The following is a 13,959-nucleotide window of genomic DNA, read 5'->3' on the forward strand; positions in this document are numbered from 1 at the left end:
GGGCCTGATTTTCTTCTCTTGGGGTGCTACCTGCCCCCACCCTAAAACCTGGTGCCCTCCATAGGGGAGCTGTGAACCACTTCCCCAAAGGGGTTCCTAAATTTCTGGAGGGAACTGGGGTCGCAGGCAGGGAGAAACCCAGACAGAAATACTATATGGAATCTTCTCCATCCCACCAGGCCCGGGAAAACCCCCCTCCTATCTTTCCCCAGCTGCGCCAGACGCAGAGCGGGGAGGGGGGAAGGGGGCGGTGCCTACTCTGCGGCTGCCTGAGAAGGGAGGACTGCGGGAGAGCGCTGAGGTTGGGGTGGGGGGGAGCGCTGCGGCACCGCCTCCCAGCCCGCAGCCGCCCAAGCGGCAGTGGTGGGGGCGCTGACCCTCCTCCACCCGTACCCTCCCCCGCTGCGGGGACTTCGCCATTACTCCTGACTGGGGAGGGGGCGCCCGAACCCCTCCTCCACCTATGGAGCGGCCGAGAGCGCTCCCCGCCCCCCGACCCGCCTGAAGCCCCTGCATGACCCTCAGGGGACCCTTGCCCCCCAGGTCTGTCGCGCCTCCTCGGAGTCTCTTTCTGTGTCCCCATCTGTCCCGTCTCCCCACTGTACGTGTTTGTGGCTATGTGTATCCGGTACACCTGCACTCACGGGCCAGAGTGCCTGGAGCGATGGCCTAGGGGAGGAGTCCTGGGGATCAGTTGTGGGTCAGTCCCAGGTCTGGAGTGTCTTTTCATGATTGTCAATCTCTGTTGTCGGGGTGACATCTTTCAGGCTGTGAGTCCAAGTCAGGCTCTGGGTGTCTAGGTGACACCCAGAAGGCTGTGAGCATATGGGCCCCATGTCTGTCTGGGTGACACTCGCAGGCTGTCAGTGTGAATCTGTGTTGGTGGCATCCTGCAAGAGGTGTGCATCCTAGACACCGTATAGGCTGTGCGCGTGGGTCCCCGTGTGTCTGGATGACACCCGCAGGCTGTGTCTGTAACACGCTGCAAACACCTAGTGTGCCGGTCTGCGCGCGTCAGTGTGCGTGGTGACCGAGTCGGATCGAAGGAGGCCCGGGCCGCTCGTGTCCTCAGCCCTCTGCGTGTGTGTGTGTGTGTGTGTGTGTGTGCGCGTGTGTGAGCGCGCGCGCGCCTCGGAGAAGGTGGATCCGCTCAGTCCGCGGCGAGCCCGCCCCGGGCCCCACGACCCGCCGCTGCGGCCGCTCTCCCGGCCTCCACTGGCGCGGGCCGGGCCGGGGATGGAGCTACCGCAGCACGGGCCCGGGAGTCCAGCGGCCTGAGGAGCGGGCGGTGCGCGGGGCCGGGGAAGGCGGGCCGAGGGGAGGGTCCTACGGACCCGGGGGGCGGGCGCGGCGCGCCCCCTCCCTGGCGCGCTCGCTCCCTCCCCCGAGCGCCCTCCCTCACCGCCTCCTCCCGCCGCCTCCGGCCCCCCCTCGCCGGGGACCGAGCGCGCTCGCTCCGGCGCCGGCCTCGCCTCCTCGCAGCAGCGCCATGGTACGTCGCCGCCCCCACTTTCGTTTTCGCCCGGGGAGTTTTTGGGGTGGTGCGTGGGCTCCGGGCGAAAGTTGCCAGGTCTGGGGGGGCCGCCCCAAGGAAGGGTTCGATGCGGGGACACCCCCTTCCGCCCGCCGCCGCAGGACCCCCGCCCGCCGATGCCCCCCCTCGCGGCTGGGGGCGGAGCTGGCGCGCAGGGCGCAGCGGGGGATCCCAAGTGGGGGGCCCCTCGTGGGCGCCGCAGAATTGGCGGGGAGGGCGGGGCTCCCGGGAGAGGGTGCCCCTCAACCAGGCCGGGCCCCCGCCCCCTGTCCGGCACGGAGGGAGGAGGGAGGACGAGGCCCTAGGCGCACGACCCCGAAGCGCGCAGCCCACTGGGGAGCGAAGCCGGGGAGGGGTCGCCCTGTTAGGCCGGGGTTGCGGTGGCCCCCGGGGGTGCCCCGGCCCGGGAGAGCGCGGCGCGCCAGCTAGCGGAAAATGGCCGCTGCGGAGAGGGGCGGAGAGCGCGCCACGGTCGCCGCCGGGCGCCTTGAACTTGGAGTCCAGCGGGCGGCGGCGCTTGGCGCCACGCAAGGGCAGCCCGCACGGCCTGCCCTCTAGCCGTCTGAGCCCCGCCTACAGGCTGACCCCAGCCCGGCCTTGGCGCACGCCAGGTCTTAGCCGGGAGGGGTCACCAGGTCTCGGCCCCGAGCGCCCCAGGCCGACGAGCCTAGGTGCCTACACTTGAGGATTCCGGTGTCTAGTCTCCGAGTGTCGGTGGCATCCGCGCTTAAGGGGTGCATTTGGGGGTTCCAGAGCTTCCTAACGGGTCAGCATGGGAATCCGGGGATGCGTTCTCGGGTCTGTGCAAATAGGTGGTCCCGTCCCTGTCCGTGGGTACGTGGGTTCCGATGTGTCGGGTCCTCTCCTTTATGTGTCTGCGCATCCACGTGGCCAGGTGTGTTGTGTTGCGTGTGTGAGAGCATTGTGAGTCTCTGGGACAGTGCGCGTGTGTCTTTGGGTAACTGGGCGACTGAGCTGTGTTCCTTCTGTAATGGTGCTGTGAAGCTGTGTGACTGAGTTGTATGTCCCTGGGGGCTGTGGTGTCCCTAGATGACCGTGTGGGGTGTTCCCGTGTGTGTAACGGTTAGGTGGTTGTGGGTGAGTGGGAAACGGTGTAGTGTGTCTGCGTCCCAGGGGACAGTTAGGTGTCTCTGTGTGCAGGTGACTGGCACTGAGTGACTATTGGGGATAGGTCTGCACTCTCCCCCTAGCCCCTCCAGTTCCTTTATTCCTGCCACCGGGCATCTGGGTGGGGGGCTGGTATTTCCTCTACTTTGCCAAAACCCTGTTCCCTCATCCAACCCCAACCCATCCCCCCACTGCCTCCCTGCCTCAAAGTCCCCATGGGCATGGACCTAGGTGGTCTTGGTTTGAGGTTTGGGCTCCAGGGGGCACTGGGACTCGATCACTGGGTGGCAGTGATGTCACCTGCCAGGAACCTCGAGTGTTCGGGGACCTGCCCCAGAGTGGGGCAGGGTGGCAGGAGTCCCCACCTCTCTTCTGGCCAAGGTTTTGAGGGAGGGTTGGTTACTGAAGCGCAGGGGCTATCTGGGCCCAGGTGGGTGGCAAGGAGACCCTCTCACCTTCCAGGCTGGGGGCCGCCCCCTTCAGTCCTGCCTCCCAGCACTTGCCGAGGACCGGGCCAGGGGTGGGAGGTCCAAAGTGTTATTTTCTACCCTCCAGAGGAATCCCTGCTGTACCCCCACCCCACCCCAGGGCCTTTATATAATTTTCCAAACATGAAAGCCCTAAGGCTAGGCCAAGTCTCTGATTTTTACTTAAAACCTGCAACCCATTTTGGGAGGGCTGTTTGGGAAGGGGGAGGAAAAGGGGCTCCACTCTGACACAGGGGTACATACACATAGCGCTCAGGGTCACATGCTCTCATCAGCCCCTTCACCCTCACTGAGGCCCTTCCCCATGCCAGCTGCCAGCACTCAGACAGAGCCCTGTCCCAGCACACCCCTGTGCAGTCACGCGTCTGTGGTCTGCCCTGCACCACACTCACCCCCATCCCCACTTTCTCCAGGTGTCCAGGGGTCCACAGTGTGTTCACAAGCATACACCCGTGACACACCCTCAAGGAGTGCTTGGTCACAGCCACACATGTACATAAATCCGTGCACACACACAGGTGCACACACAACCACATGGAGCCACACTGACACAGACACCTACACTGGCAGGAGAGGGAGGACCCCAGGGTGGGGAGGTGGTGGAGACTGCCAGGAGGGAGGAATGGAGTGTGCTGTGCTGTGTGCTTCTGTGTGCATGTTTGTGTGTGTGCATGAGTACTAGATTCTGTTGCGGGTATGTGTGCTGCTGGTAAGCATGTGTTGTGTTTGGGCATGATTGTGTGATTATGGGTGAGTGCACCTGTGTTGTGTTTGGGATTGTGTATGCACTTGTGTGCGTCTGTGTGTGTACTTGTGCTACATGTGTGTCTGTGTGTCACGTCAGATCTGTGTGTTGGTACCTGAGTTACTGTGAGTGAAAGTCTGTGTCTGTGCGGCATGGTTGTGTGTGCCTGTGTGTGCCTGAGACCTGTGAGTCGTGTGTCGCTGTGTATCTGTGACTGTGCCCTCCCTAGTGTCATATCCCACCTTTACTTCCCACCGCTGAGGACCTGAATGTCCCCTGCTAGAGCCTCAGTTCCTCATCCCCAAAATGGAAACGCACAGGACCCTCCCTGGAGTGCGGGGCTCAGGGGGTGGTCTCCAGGGTCAGGACCCAGCATTTGCGTGGCCTGGTTCTCTGGGTGTGGCCGCTGTGGTGTTGCCATTGGGGCTCCTATTACTTGGGCTCCTGTCGTCCCTGCCTGTGCTACTCTGTGAACACCTCTCACCTTTTCAGAGTTTACTTTTTAATTATACAAACCATTCATGAACATCTAAGGAGAGTACACAAGTGAAAATGGCACCTTCCTCATCACCCCCACCAAGGTGGGACTCCAGCCCAGGGGGTCCCGTTGTCATCCAGCTTTGTCTTAGCAACTGCAGGTGGGATAGATACACATTCTTGTAAAGGACACGTGTATATTCTTATAAAGGGTAGTTTTTATCTCATAGAGGATACATGAGTGTTCCTTTTTTCTTAATCTCAAATGAGATCTTGAGTCTTCTGGCTGAGTCTGCAGCAGAGGTTCTCAACCAGGGGTGGTCCTGCCCCCGGGGGACACTGGGCAATGTCTGGGGACATTTGTGATTGTCACGACCAGCGGTGTTCCCGGCATGCAGTGGCAGGAGGAATCTGGTCCATACCTCGCTTTCCCCAGCATGTCTCTTGGAGATGGCTCCATTGGGAGCCCCTCGTTCTTTTATGGAGCTGAGTAGTATTCCAGCCCGTGCCCATACCCGTGATGTTGAACCCCCCCACACAGATAGACACCTGGCAGTTGGCATTAATGCTGCAGAGTTGACACTACCGTGCATCTGTAGTGCACCTACCGTGTGTCTGGGACAGTTACAGAGAAGCCTAAGAGCAAATTCTAGGGAGAATGCATTTTTAATTTTTAACAAATGAGCTCAACTGTGCTCCAAAATGCCAGGAGCTAAGTCATGCACCCCTTTTCCGGGCCCTTCCACACACAGGTCCAAATCCACCAGCTGCTGTGTTGAGAGACCACTATGCACAGGCGCCGTCTGACCCCTGTCCACACTCGCTGATCTGCCCACGTCCGGGGGGAGGCACTATCCTTGATCGCCCCACTCCACACGGGTGCGGGGAAAGCTGGGACACAGAGCGGTTAAGCTGCTGGCTGGAGGAGTTGCACATTCAGGTGCAACCCTGCAGCCCAACAGGCCTGCTGTGGTCCTACTACGTGCACTACAGAGGCCTCTCCTGCTTGAACTGTGGGGTGGGCAAAAGCAGGTTTGCGGTTGTGAGTACATGAAACACAGTTTATTCTGGTACTATTTATTAATTAGTGCATTATAGCTGTAAGCCTACTTTTGCCCACTCTTGTGTATGTGCATACATATATGTGTGCATACCGTTGCTGTTAGTGAACTTGTGGAAGGTTCTACCATCCACTGCAACTAATAACATTAATACAGTCCTCACACACATTACCTCAAGAACTCCAATCTCCCCAACCTTCCAAGACAAGTCCTAATGTTGCCATTTCACAGATGTGGAAACTGAGTTCCAAGAGGTGCAATCTGTGCTCTCCAAACTTGACCTTGGAAAGGAACCTCAACTGCTACGGGAAGGTTGCAGGCAGGGCAGGGATGGGGGGCAGTCTGAGGAAAACGCTCAGAAATTCACTTTAACATGTAAATGTCTGAACTGGGGATCCCGCCATCTGTGTTCCTGGCATTTTCTTCAGTGATCAAGTACTGCTTTATGTTGCGTTGGTGTTTGGGTTCCTAGACCCCTGCCTCCCCCTTTCATCCCGGGGTTTGAAGTGCCCACCACAGCTGCACAGTGGGGGGTTTCGAAAACATCTTTGAAGTGCTCAGGATGTGCTCAGTGCCGTCTGAATAACTGTCAGACACACGCAGTGAGGAGCACACCCGGGTGGGAACGCGTGCTGCCGCGGGCGGATCCTGCTCCCTCCCCGTCCAGCAAGGGGCCCCCCCGAACAAGTGGCCTCGCTCCCTGGCCTCAGTTTCCTCCCCTGTAACACAGGGAAATATCAGGGCTGCCGGCATGTCGCGCCCTGGGCCTGGGGCAGCTGCCCTGAGTTGGTCACAGGGTGTCATCAGCCTCGGGATATTCAGAGAGACTAGTCAAAATGGCCAAGCTTTCTAACAGCGTGTTGGGTCACACATGATAGGAAGTCAAAGCTCCGCTAAGTAACATTGTCCTTATGCTAGCAGACCCTATAGGGCGGGCACTGCGAGGCCACCTTACAGAGCAGAACACCACGGGATGGAGGCAAGGGGCCACATCCCCCTAGCCTGTGAGGTGGGAAGGAGAGCTTCGGCAGCCTCTAAGCCAGGCTGGGAGGACTGAGGGAGTGACCCTGGGAGGGGGAGAGTTAAGGCCAGGTGAAGAGGCCAAGGTCGTCAGGTACCCTGGGGGCTCAGAATGGGAGACAGCAGGTCTGTGCTTAATTATTCTAGAGGGAGAACAATGGAGCTTGAAGAAGTGGGCTTCTGGGCCAGATGGCCTGACTCCAAGCCATTCACTGTGCCTCAGTTTCCAGATCTTTGAAATGGGCACATGGCTGGGGTTGATAGGAGTCCGTGGACAAAAGGGAAGAGGCTGCAAGGGTTTATCTGGCCAGCCTGAGGTTCTTTATGGACAAATTCCTCCTGGGGTTCTGCGGAGACACATGGAGGAGGCCAAAGCCACTCCCTCCCCGGTTCCCCTTTGGTGCTGGCCAACGAAGAAAGAGCAGATTCTTGGAGGCTCCTAGGTTAGCTGGGATCCCTCTGGCCATTAGGGCCGTAGTTGTAGTCAAGACTCTCTGCTTGGGCACTGCAGCCCCTGCCTGGCGCTCGGGGCCAGGGAGGAGAGGGTGCAGGAGACCCTTCTGCCGTGCACCCCGGGACGTACATCTTTAAGGGCTTTCCGCGCGCTGCGCGGCCTCTGCACACGTCACTGCTTCATTCTCCACCCCACCCCCCCCACCCCCTTGGCTCGTTTCTCCAACTTCCCGGCCAGCTCCGGGCGGGTTGCGGGGGGGGGGGGGGGGGGGGGGGGGTCATAAAAATCCATCTCCGGCCCCCAAGTGTCCAGCAACAGCCTAGCGCCCCGTCCCCACCTGACTTGGGCAGGCGGTCCTGGGGGACCCTCTGCAGTCTCATTGAGTACGGCTGCGGGTCCCCATCCGGTGTCCCGAGCCCAGCGGCTAGAAATTCGTAATAATAGCAATAATGGGGTTCATGAGGCATGAGGGGAGCGGCTCTCCTTCCTCGTTCGCGCTCTTTTTTTCCCTCTTTTCTTTGAAAGTTGGATGTTGAGAAGTGGGAGGTTCGGGTGGGAGGAGAGAAATTGGGGGGAGGGAGGGGAGAGAAATTGGGGGGAAGGGAGGGGGAGGTTGCCAGAGGGAGGAGAGACAGAGACACTGAGACGGAGGAGGGGAGAGGGAGAGAGAAGGTGGGGGGCAGGAAAAGAAGAGAGGGAGTGAGAGACGCAGGAGAGAGGGAGGGAGAGAGCGGGAGGGAGGAGGGAGGGAGACCGAGGGAGGAGGCGGCTAGGAGCGCGCGCCGGCCGCGGCCGCGGGCGGGGGGGGGGGGGGGGGGGGGGGGGTTGGAAAAATGACTCAGTAAGTTCAGCGCGCCCGCTCCGGCCGGCCCTGCGCCTCCCGCCGCGCCCGGGATGTATTCGTCCCCGCTCTGCCTGACCCAGGTACGCCCCCCGCCCACGCCGCCCGCGCACCGGTCCCGCGTTCCCCGCATCCCGGCCCCGGAGTTTGGAGGCCGGAGGAGGCGGGACGAAAAAGGCACGCGTCCTCCGGTGGTCGGGCCGGGACGCCCCCAACACGGACCAGGGACCAGTGGGGGATGGGCTAGACCGGGACCCCCCTCCTTCACCCCATACACTCACCCCGGATTCCTGCTTTGCCGCTCGACCCTCCTCCCCGCGACCAGGACCTTCCCCAGTCCCGGACGTTTGGGGGCGGGCTGCAGGTTCGCTTCCCCCAAGGCAGGATGAGCTCCCCCATCCACTCGGGAAGGGCTGAGGGGCGCCCCAAAGACAGGGTTCGTGCCTGGACCGGGGACTACCTCTAAGGAGAATTGAGGGGGTCCTGGCTGGCTCCTGAGCTCCCCAGCACTCTTGATGTGTTCCTGGGACCCTCTCCTCACCAAGGTTGCGCCCCGTCACTCCAGCCCCGGCTGCCTTTTCCCCCATTATTGGCCCACGTGTGCATGGAGGGGGGAGGGGGCGCGCGAACTTGGAGGTGCCAGCGATGGGGGGAGGGGTGCTCGACTTCCCGGCCCGGTCTCTCGCTCTCCCCCAACCCCGCGCCCCCACCACTATCCCGATGTTTCGCCGCATCGATTTAGGGGTTATTGAGCCGCAGCCGGGAGGAGCCGAGAGGCCTGCATTCCGGGGTCGGCCGGCACTGCGGTGCTGCTCACGCCCTTGCCTGCCAGCACCTGCCCCCTCTGTAGCCTCTCACCCTTGACCACACTCCCAGGCTGCCCAGGCTGAGCCCTGGTGCAAAGATGGGGTGGGGGAACGTCCCTTCTGCAGGCCGCACCAGAACGTCCCAGCTCCCTCCCAGACAACACCCATCCTTCTGTTGGTTCTACTTTCCAGCTTTGGGCCCACCCCAAGTCCGTGTGTGTCTGTACGCCAGTGGGGTTCCGGCCTCAGTTTCCCTTGAAGTGACATGGGGCTAAGGCAGTTTCTGGAGAGAGATGCAGCATGGCCTCCAAACTGTAAAGTGCAGTGCTGGATGTCCAGAGGAGCACTGTGTGGGAGAGCGCAGATGCTGGTTTAGGCTCCAGAGACTGTCGGTCCCTGCAGGGGTCCCCCGTGCATGGTGGGGTCTGTGTCACCGGCCTCCCCCAGCACCCGCTGAGGAGTTCCTGGCTTTAGGCAGAAACAGTGAGGGCTGGTGCTGAGGGGGATCTCGGTCTTGTCCTGCCCACGACCTCCTGGATGACCTTGGGCAAGTCCCTGCCCCTCTGCAGCCCTCCATTCCCCTCTCCCAGCAACTTTGGGAGGGGTCCCTCGAAGAGTCGGCACTGGCCCATCTCAGTCTCCCAGTCGTCCCGAAGTTCCCCGATAACATCTAGGGTTCTAGTTCAGTAGCTGCAGGGACCTTAGGCCTCCCCGGCTCAGGCCTTAGCGGGTGGGTGGCCTGGGTGGCTCTGGGTGCCCCTGCCCCCTCTGCCCTTCTTGCGCACTCCCCAGATGGGGGGGGGGGCGGGCAGGCAGAGGAAGGCTATTCCAGGCGAGGAGGTTGGAAGGCCGCCTGTTGTCACTGCGCCCTGGAATTCCCCCATCAGGACGCTGGGAGACAGGCCTCTATCCACGTTGCAGAGAGGGGGTGGTGGGGAGAGCCGGAGCCCTGGCATCACCCGTGAACTTGGGCACTCACTGGGCCTGGCTTTCCCCAGGAGGAGGGCAAGGATCAGCCAGGTGACTCTTGTGAATTCACAAAAATCAGGTTGCTGGGCGCGGGGGACCGGGAGACGAGGAGACAGACACAGGCAGAGAGAACCAGAGCGCTCCCTACCGGGGTGGGGAGGGAGCCAGCCGAGCGCAGGGGCTCCCCTCCTCTGTTTATTCTCCCATGTGCCCCCCACCCTGGAAGGAAGCCCCCCCTCAAGCCTCAGCTTAATCCCTGTAGCTCCTTGCAGGCCCAGGGCGGTCTGGAGTCCTAAACTGGGGGCCCTGGGAGGACCCTGACCGCCCCTGCAGGACCCCCTCCCCTGGTCGTCTGGTTCAGCCTCCCCAGTCTGCCCCCGCCGTATTTCTCTCTGTTTTTCTCCCTGTCTCCTTCTCTCCGTCTCTGTTCTCCCTCCCTCTCTCTCTGCCTCTTTCTGTCCTTGTCATTTCATCTTTCTCTCTCTGCTGTCCTTCTCCATCTCCACACCTGTTTCCCATCATCTTTCCCCCTGTTTGTGTGTGCCTCTCCTCGCCCCATGTGCCTCTCCCTGTGTCTCTCAGTCTCCGGGCCTCCACCTCCCCTCTTGACTTGACTAATTTTACAACTTGAGTCCCATCTAAAATACCTCCGTTTTAGCCAGTGTGACTGATCTGACCCGGATCCTCCTAGGAGCTGAGACCGGTTGGGGGGCTGCAGCTCCGGTGTGAGCTGCCCTGTGCCCCCTGGCCCTGCCCACCGAGGAGGGGGGTGGCCCTGAAGTGTTCTGGGAGCCCTGTCCTTGTTTCAGTGGCGGTGACTCAAGCGCTTTTTCACTTTTACTCTTAAGAGGAACTGTGTGGAGCAGCCGTTACTTCCATAAATCCTGCCGGCGGGAAGGCCGGCCTCCCTGTGCTTGCCCCGCTCTGGGCCTCCCTCCCTGCCTCCCTTCTGCCTGCTGCCACCGCCACGTTAGTTATTCCAGGTTTGGGGCCAAATCTCTCTTGGCTGCAGTGCCCAGGATTCCCCGGGGCCACAGCCAGCGAGTGCAGCCGCCAGGGCCCCCTCCCTCATTCATTCATTCTTTCCTTCACTCCTTCACCTGGGTCCTTCCCAGGGAGGCACTCCCTTCCCTGCCGTTTCTCCAGCGGGGAGACTGAGGCTGGGAGAAGGCCCCGACTTTTCGACTTTCGTTTCTTTTAATAGATCTTTATTAAGCACCTCCCATGGGAGTGAGGGGGAGGCAAAATGCAGTGAGGTCTAGGCCTGGTGTGAGGGTCAGGCTTCCCCAGCGCTTCTGGGCTGGGAAGGGGGCCAAGACCAGAAAGGGCCAGGGCCTGCCCAGGACAGCACAGCGTGGCCGGTGCCTCTGGTTGGGGAGCCGGCCTGGGAGGGCGGGCGGGGACTCTCCGTGTGCCCACTACACCCTGTAGAAGGCACAGCCTCGCGCCAGGTCTTTGTCTCTCCTGTTCTCTCCGTGTCTATATCTCTCCCCCTCCCTTCTCTGCAGCGGAGGTGCCTCAGCACCAGGGCCCAGCGCCTTGTAAATCTCGAAGCTGGGATTCTGGCCTAGTCAGCGTTCTCTCTCCCTCTCTCTCTCTCCCTCTCTCCCTCTCTCCTTCTCTCCCTCTCTCTCCCTCCCCCCCCACCCGTCTATCTCCCCCTTCTCTTCTCCCCCTCCCTCCCTCTCCCTTTCCCTCTTCCTCCCTCCTTCCCTCCACTCCTCCCTCCCTCCTCTGTCTTATCTGCCTTTCTCCCTCTCTCCCTCTGTCTCTTCTCTCTTTCTGCCTGAGCCTCCCTCCCTCCCTGTCTCAGGACAAAATGGATGGGAAATGCTGAGTCCAGGGGCCTCCTGCCCCAGGCAGCCCCCGCTCAGGTTCACACACCTGGGCGCGTGTTGATCTGCAGTCAGTAGTGCACGGGCACCCCAGCACTCCCATGCACACTCACGCCACACCTGTGAGGACAGGACCCCCACCCAGATGTGCCCTAAGATGGGGGGTGGGTAGCAGACACCTAGGATGCCTCAGATCTGCATGCAAATCTTGCTCAGGAGGCTCAGAATGGAGTCCCCTTTCCAGTTATGTGACTCTGGGTGGTGACGGAGCCCTCCCATGCCTCGGTATCCTCCCAGTGCAGTGAAGTAACCAGTGACCCTCAGCTCCTCAGGCTGCCTGAGCATTCAGGGAAGTGGGACACCTCCAAGGTGCTGGGTACTGGGCCTGGCACACAGTCGGTGCTCATAAATATTTGTTGCATAAACGCACGGATGGATGGGGGAATGAATGGATGGTTCTGCCAGCTGAGAGAAGGCACTTGAATCTCTCTGGGCCTCAGCCTCTCTCCCTGTGTCCCCCAGTGGGACATAATTATGCCTTCCTCCAATTCTTTACCCTTCACAGAATGACTAGTATTCAGTAGACAGCAAATAAGTGAGGGTAGCAGTGACCCCAGAAAAACTGGAGCTTTGACCCATGAGGGTTTTTCTGTTGACCAGTCCTCCCAGGCAAGCCCTGTCCAGGGTCTCCCCAAGTTTGGCCAGACCAGGTGGGTACCGGCAGCCTCTGTCAGCTGGGGTGTGCGAACAGGGCCAACAGGCAAAGGGTGAGATTGTTCCTTCACTGCTCTGGACTCTGGGGACACCAAGGTGAATGACATGGATCAAACCCCTCTCCTAGGGGGCTTCAGTCTAGGGGCCAGATGGGCAGGAAGCAGGGGGACAGTGCAGGACAGTGGGGCCCCTCCCAGGAGGAGGAGGTGGTGGTGGCTGTGTGGCCCAGGATGGAGCCGGGGAGGGGAGCCACACAGAGTTCGGAGGGACCATAGGGAGTGCAGAGTGGGCGTTGGGGGAGCTCCAAGGCTGGGGTCAGACCGCATGCTCAGGGGGCCCAGCAGTGGGGCTGAGGAGTCAGGAGGCCCGCAGTGACGGGGACTCAGGTACACTTCCCAGCTCTGCTCCTTCCTGGCTGTGCAACTTTGGGCCAGTGGCTCCAGTGCTCAGTGCCTCAGTCTCTCCCTCCGGGCAGTGGGCACAGTAAATGCTCAGCCTCCAAAAGGCACAACCTCCTGGACCTTGTCTTGAACACCGTGCCTCTGGCTCAGCCCCCATCCCCCCTGGGATACCAGACAAGAAGTCAGAGTTCTTGGCTCACACTCACTTGCCAGTTTGTTGTGGGGTCTCACTCTCTGGTCTGTTTACCAAATTCCTCCCCGTAAGGCTCTGCACAACCGGCCTCGGTTCCTTCCCTGCCCTCACCCCTCCACTCACCCTGCTGCAGCGTCACCCGCCTCCTCGCTCCTCCCATAAAGCACTGGGCACCGTCCTGCCTCCAGGCCTGTGCACGTGCTGGTGCGGCTCTCTCCACCTGGAAAGCTGCTCTGTCATCTTTCAGGTCTTCGTTCAAGTGTCCTCTCCTGTGAGAGACCTCCCTACGGACCCCCAGCTAAGAAACAACCCTCAAGGGATTCCCTGGCCCCCTCAAACTCCTTTGCTTTCTTCAAACCACTTTGTTCAACCTGACATTTTATTACATACTTGTTGGTTTGTTTCATGTCCGTTTCTGCCCCAGATGAGGATCTGGGTGAGGGCCAAACCCAGGTCACTGCTGGGTCTCCAGCGCTGTGCATGGGGTTGGCACACAGCAGGCACTCCGTAAATGTTCTTTGAACTACTGAATGACTCTCTCCCTCATTAGATAAGAGCTGTTCATAAACTCTGATATTCTGAGATTGTGGGGAGGAGATACCTTAGATTAGGAACCCTAACCTGGTGCCAGACTGGTCTGCATTTGCATATAAGCTCTGCTGTCTGCCACTTCACCTGGGCTTAACTTGGAGAAGGGGACTTTGAAATCAGGGCCTTGAAGGATGCATAGGAGTTTGGAATAAGCGTTTAGGAGGTGGGTAACATAGTGATTGCTGAGTGAACGGAGGAGAGAGAGAATCCTTCCTGGAATACTTTTTTGGTGGAAATTGGAGTTACATGTGCTGGTTTGCTGCCCTGGACTCTGAGAGTGGTAGGGACACCAGAGGAGCCCAGCCCAGTGCACAGCTGTCCCACCCATAGGGCCCAGCAAGGGCTCGGGCCCAGGGGCTTGCCTCCAAGCTGCTGCTGCCCTCTTTGGCTGGGAAGCCCAGTGGGCCGAGTGGGGCTTCTGGGGAAGGTCTAGCCTTGTTCCCCTCCCTCTGCTCTCTGGTTATCAGGGCAGTAGGCAAGTCCCGCAACAGGCCACAGTGTCCCTTTCTGTCCATTTTACTAAGTGAGAAACTGAGGCCCAGAGTGGAGCAGTGGTTTGTTCCTGGGGCACACAGAACGTGAACATGGAGGCCAGTATCACCACGCCTCATTCCCCTCTAGGGTCTGCCCAGCGATGCTGTCTCAGCCCTGGGACTTAGGGTTGGAGGAGGGGGAACAGCTGGACCCAGATCCCACAGCTTG

General features: G+C 60.4%; 1 protein-coding gene across 5 annotated transcripts in view; it reads left to right on the forward strand.

Moving 5' to 3' along the window:
- The first annotated feature begins 1,031 nt into the window (after window positions 1-1,031).
- Window positions 1,032-13,959, forward strand: part of NFIC (nuclear factor I C) — a 65,445-nt gene continuing 52,517 nt past the window's right edge. For 2 of the 5 annotated variants that reach the window (XM_028519275.2, XM_028519277.2), the window contains exon 1: window positions 7,671-7,831. In XM_028519275.2, coding sequence (XP_028375076.1) covers window positions 7,802-7,831 — 30 coding nt within the window. In that variant the 5' untranslated portion in view covers window positions 7,671-7,801. Of the gene's footprint in view, window positions 1,493-7,669; window positions 7,832-13,959 lie in introns of those variants that run through there. The other 3 variants (XM_028519274.2, XM_028519276.2, XM_028519273.2) reach the window with 3 other exon arrangements.

Source organism: Phyllostomus discolor, chromosome 8, assembly GCF_004126475.2.
Source record: "Phyllostomus discolor isolate MPI-MPIP mPhyDis1 chromosome 8, mPhyDis1.pri.v3, whole genome shotgun sequence".
Taxonomy (NCBI): domain Eukaryota; kingdom Metazoa; phylum Chordata; class Mammalia; order Chiroptera; family Phyllostomidae; genus Phyllostomus; species Phyllostomus discolor.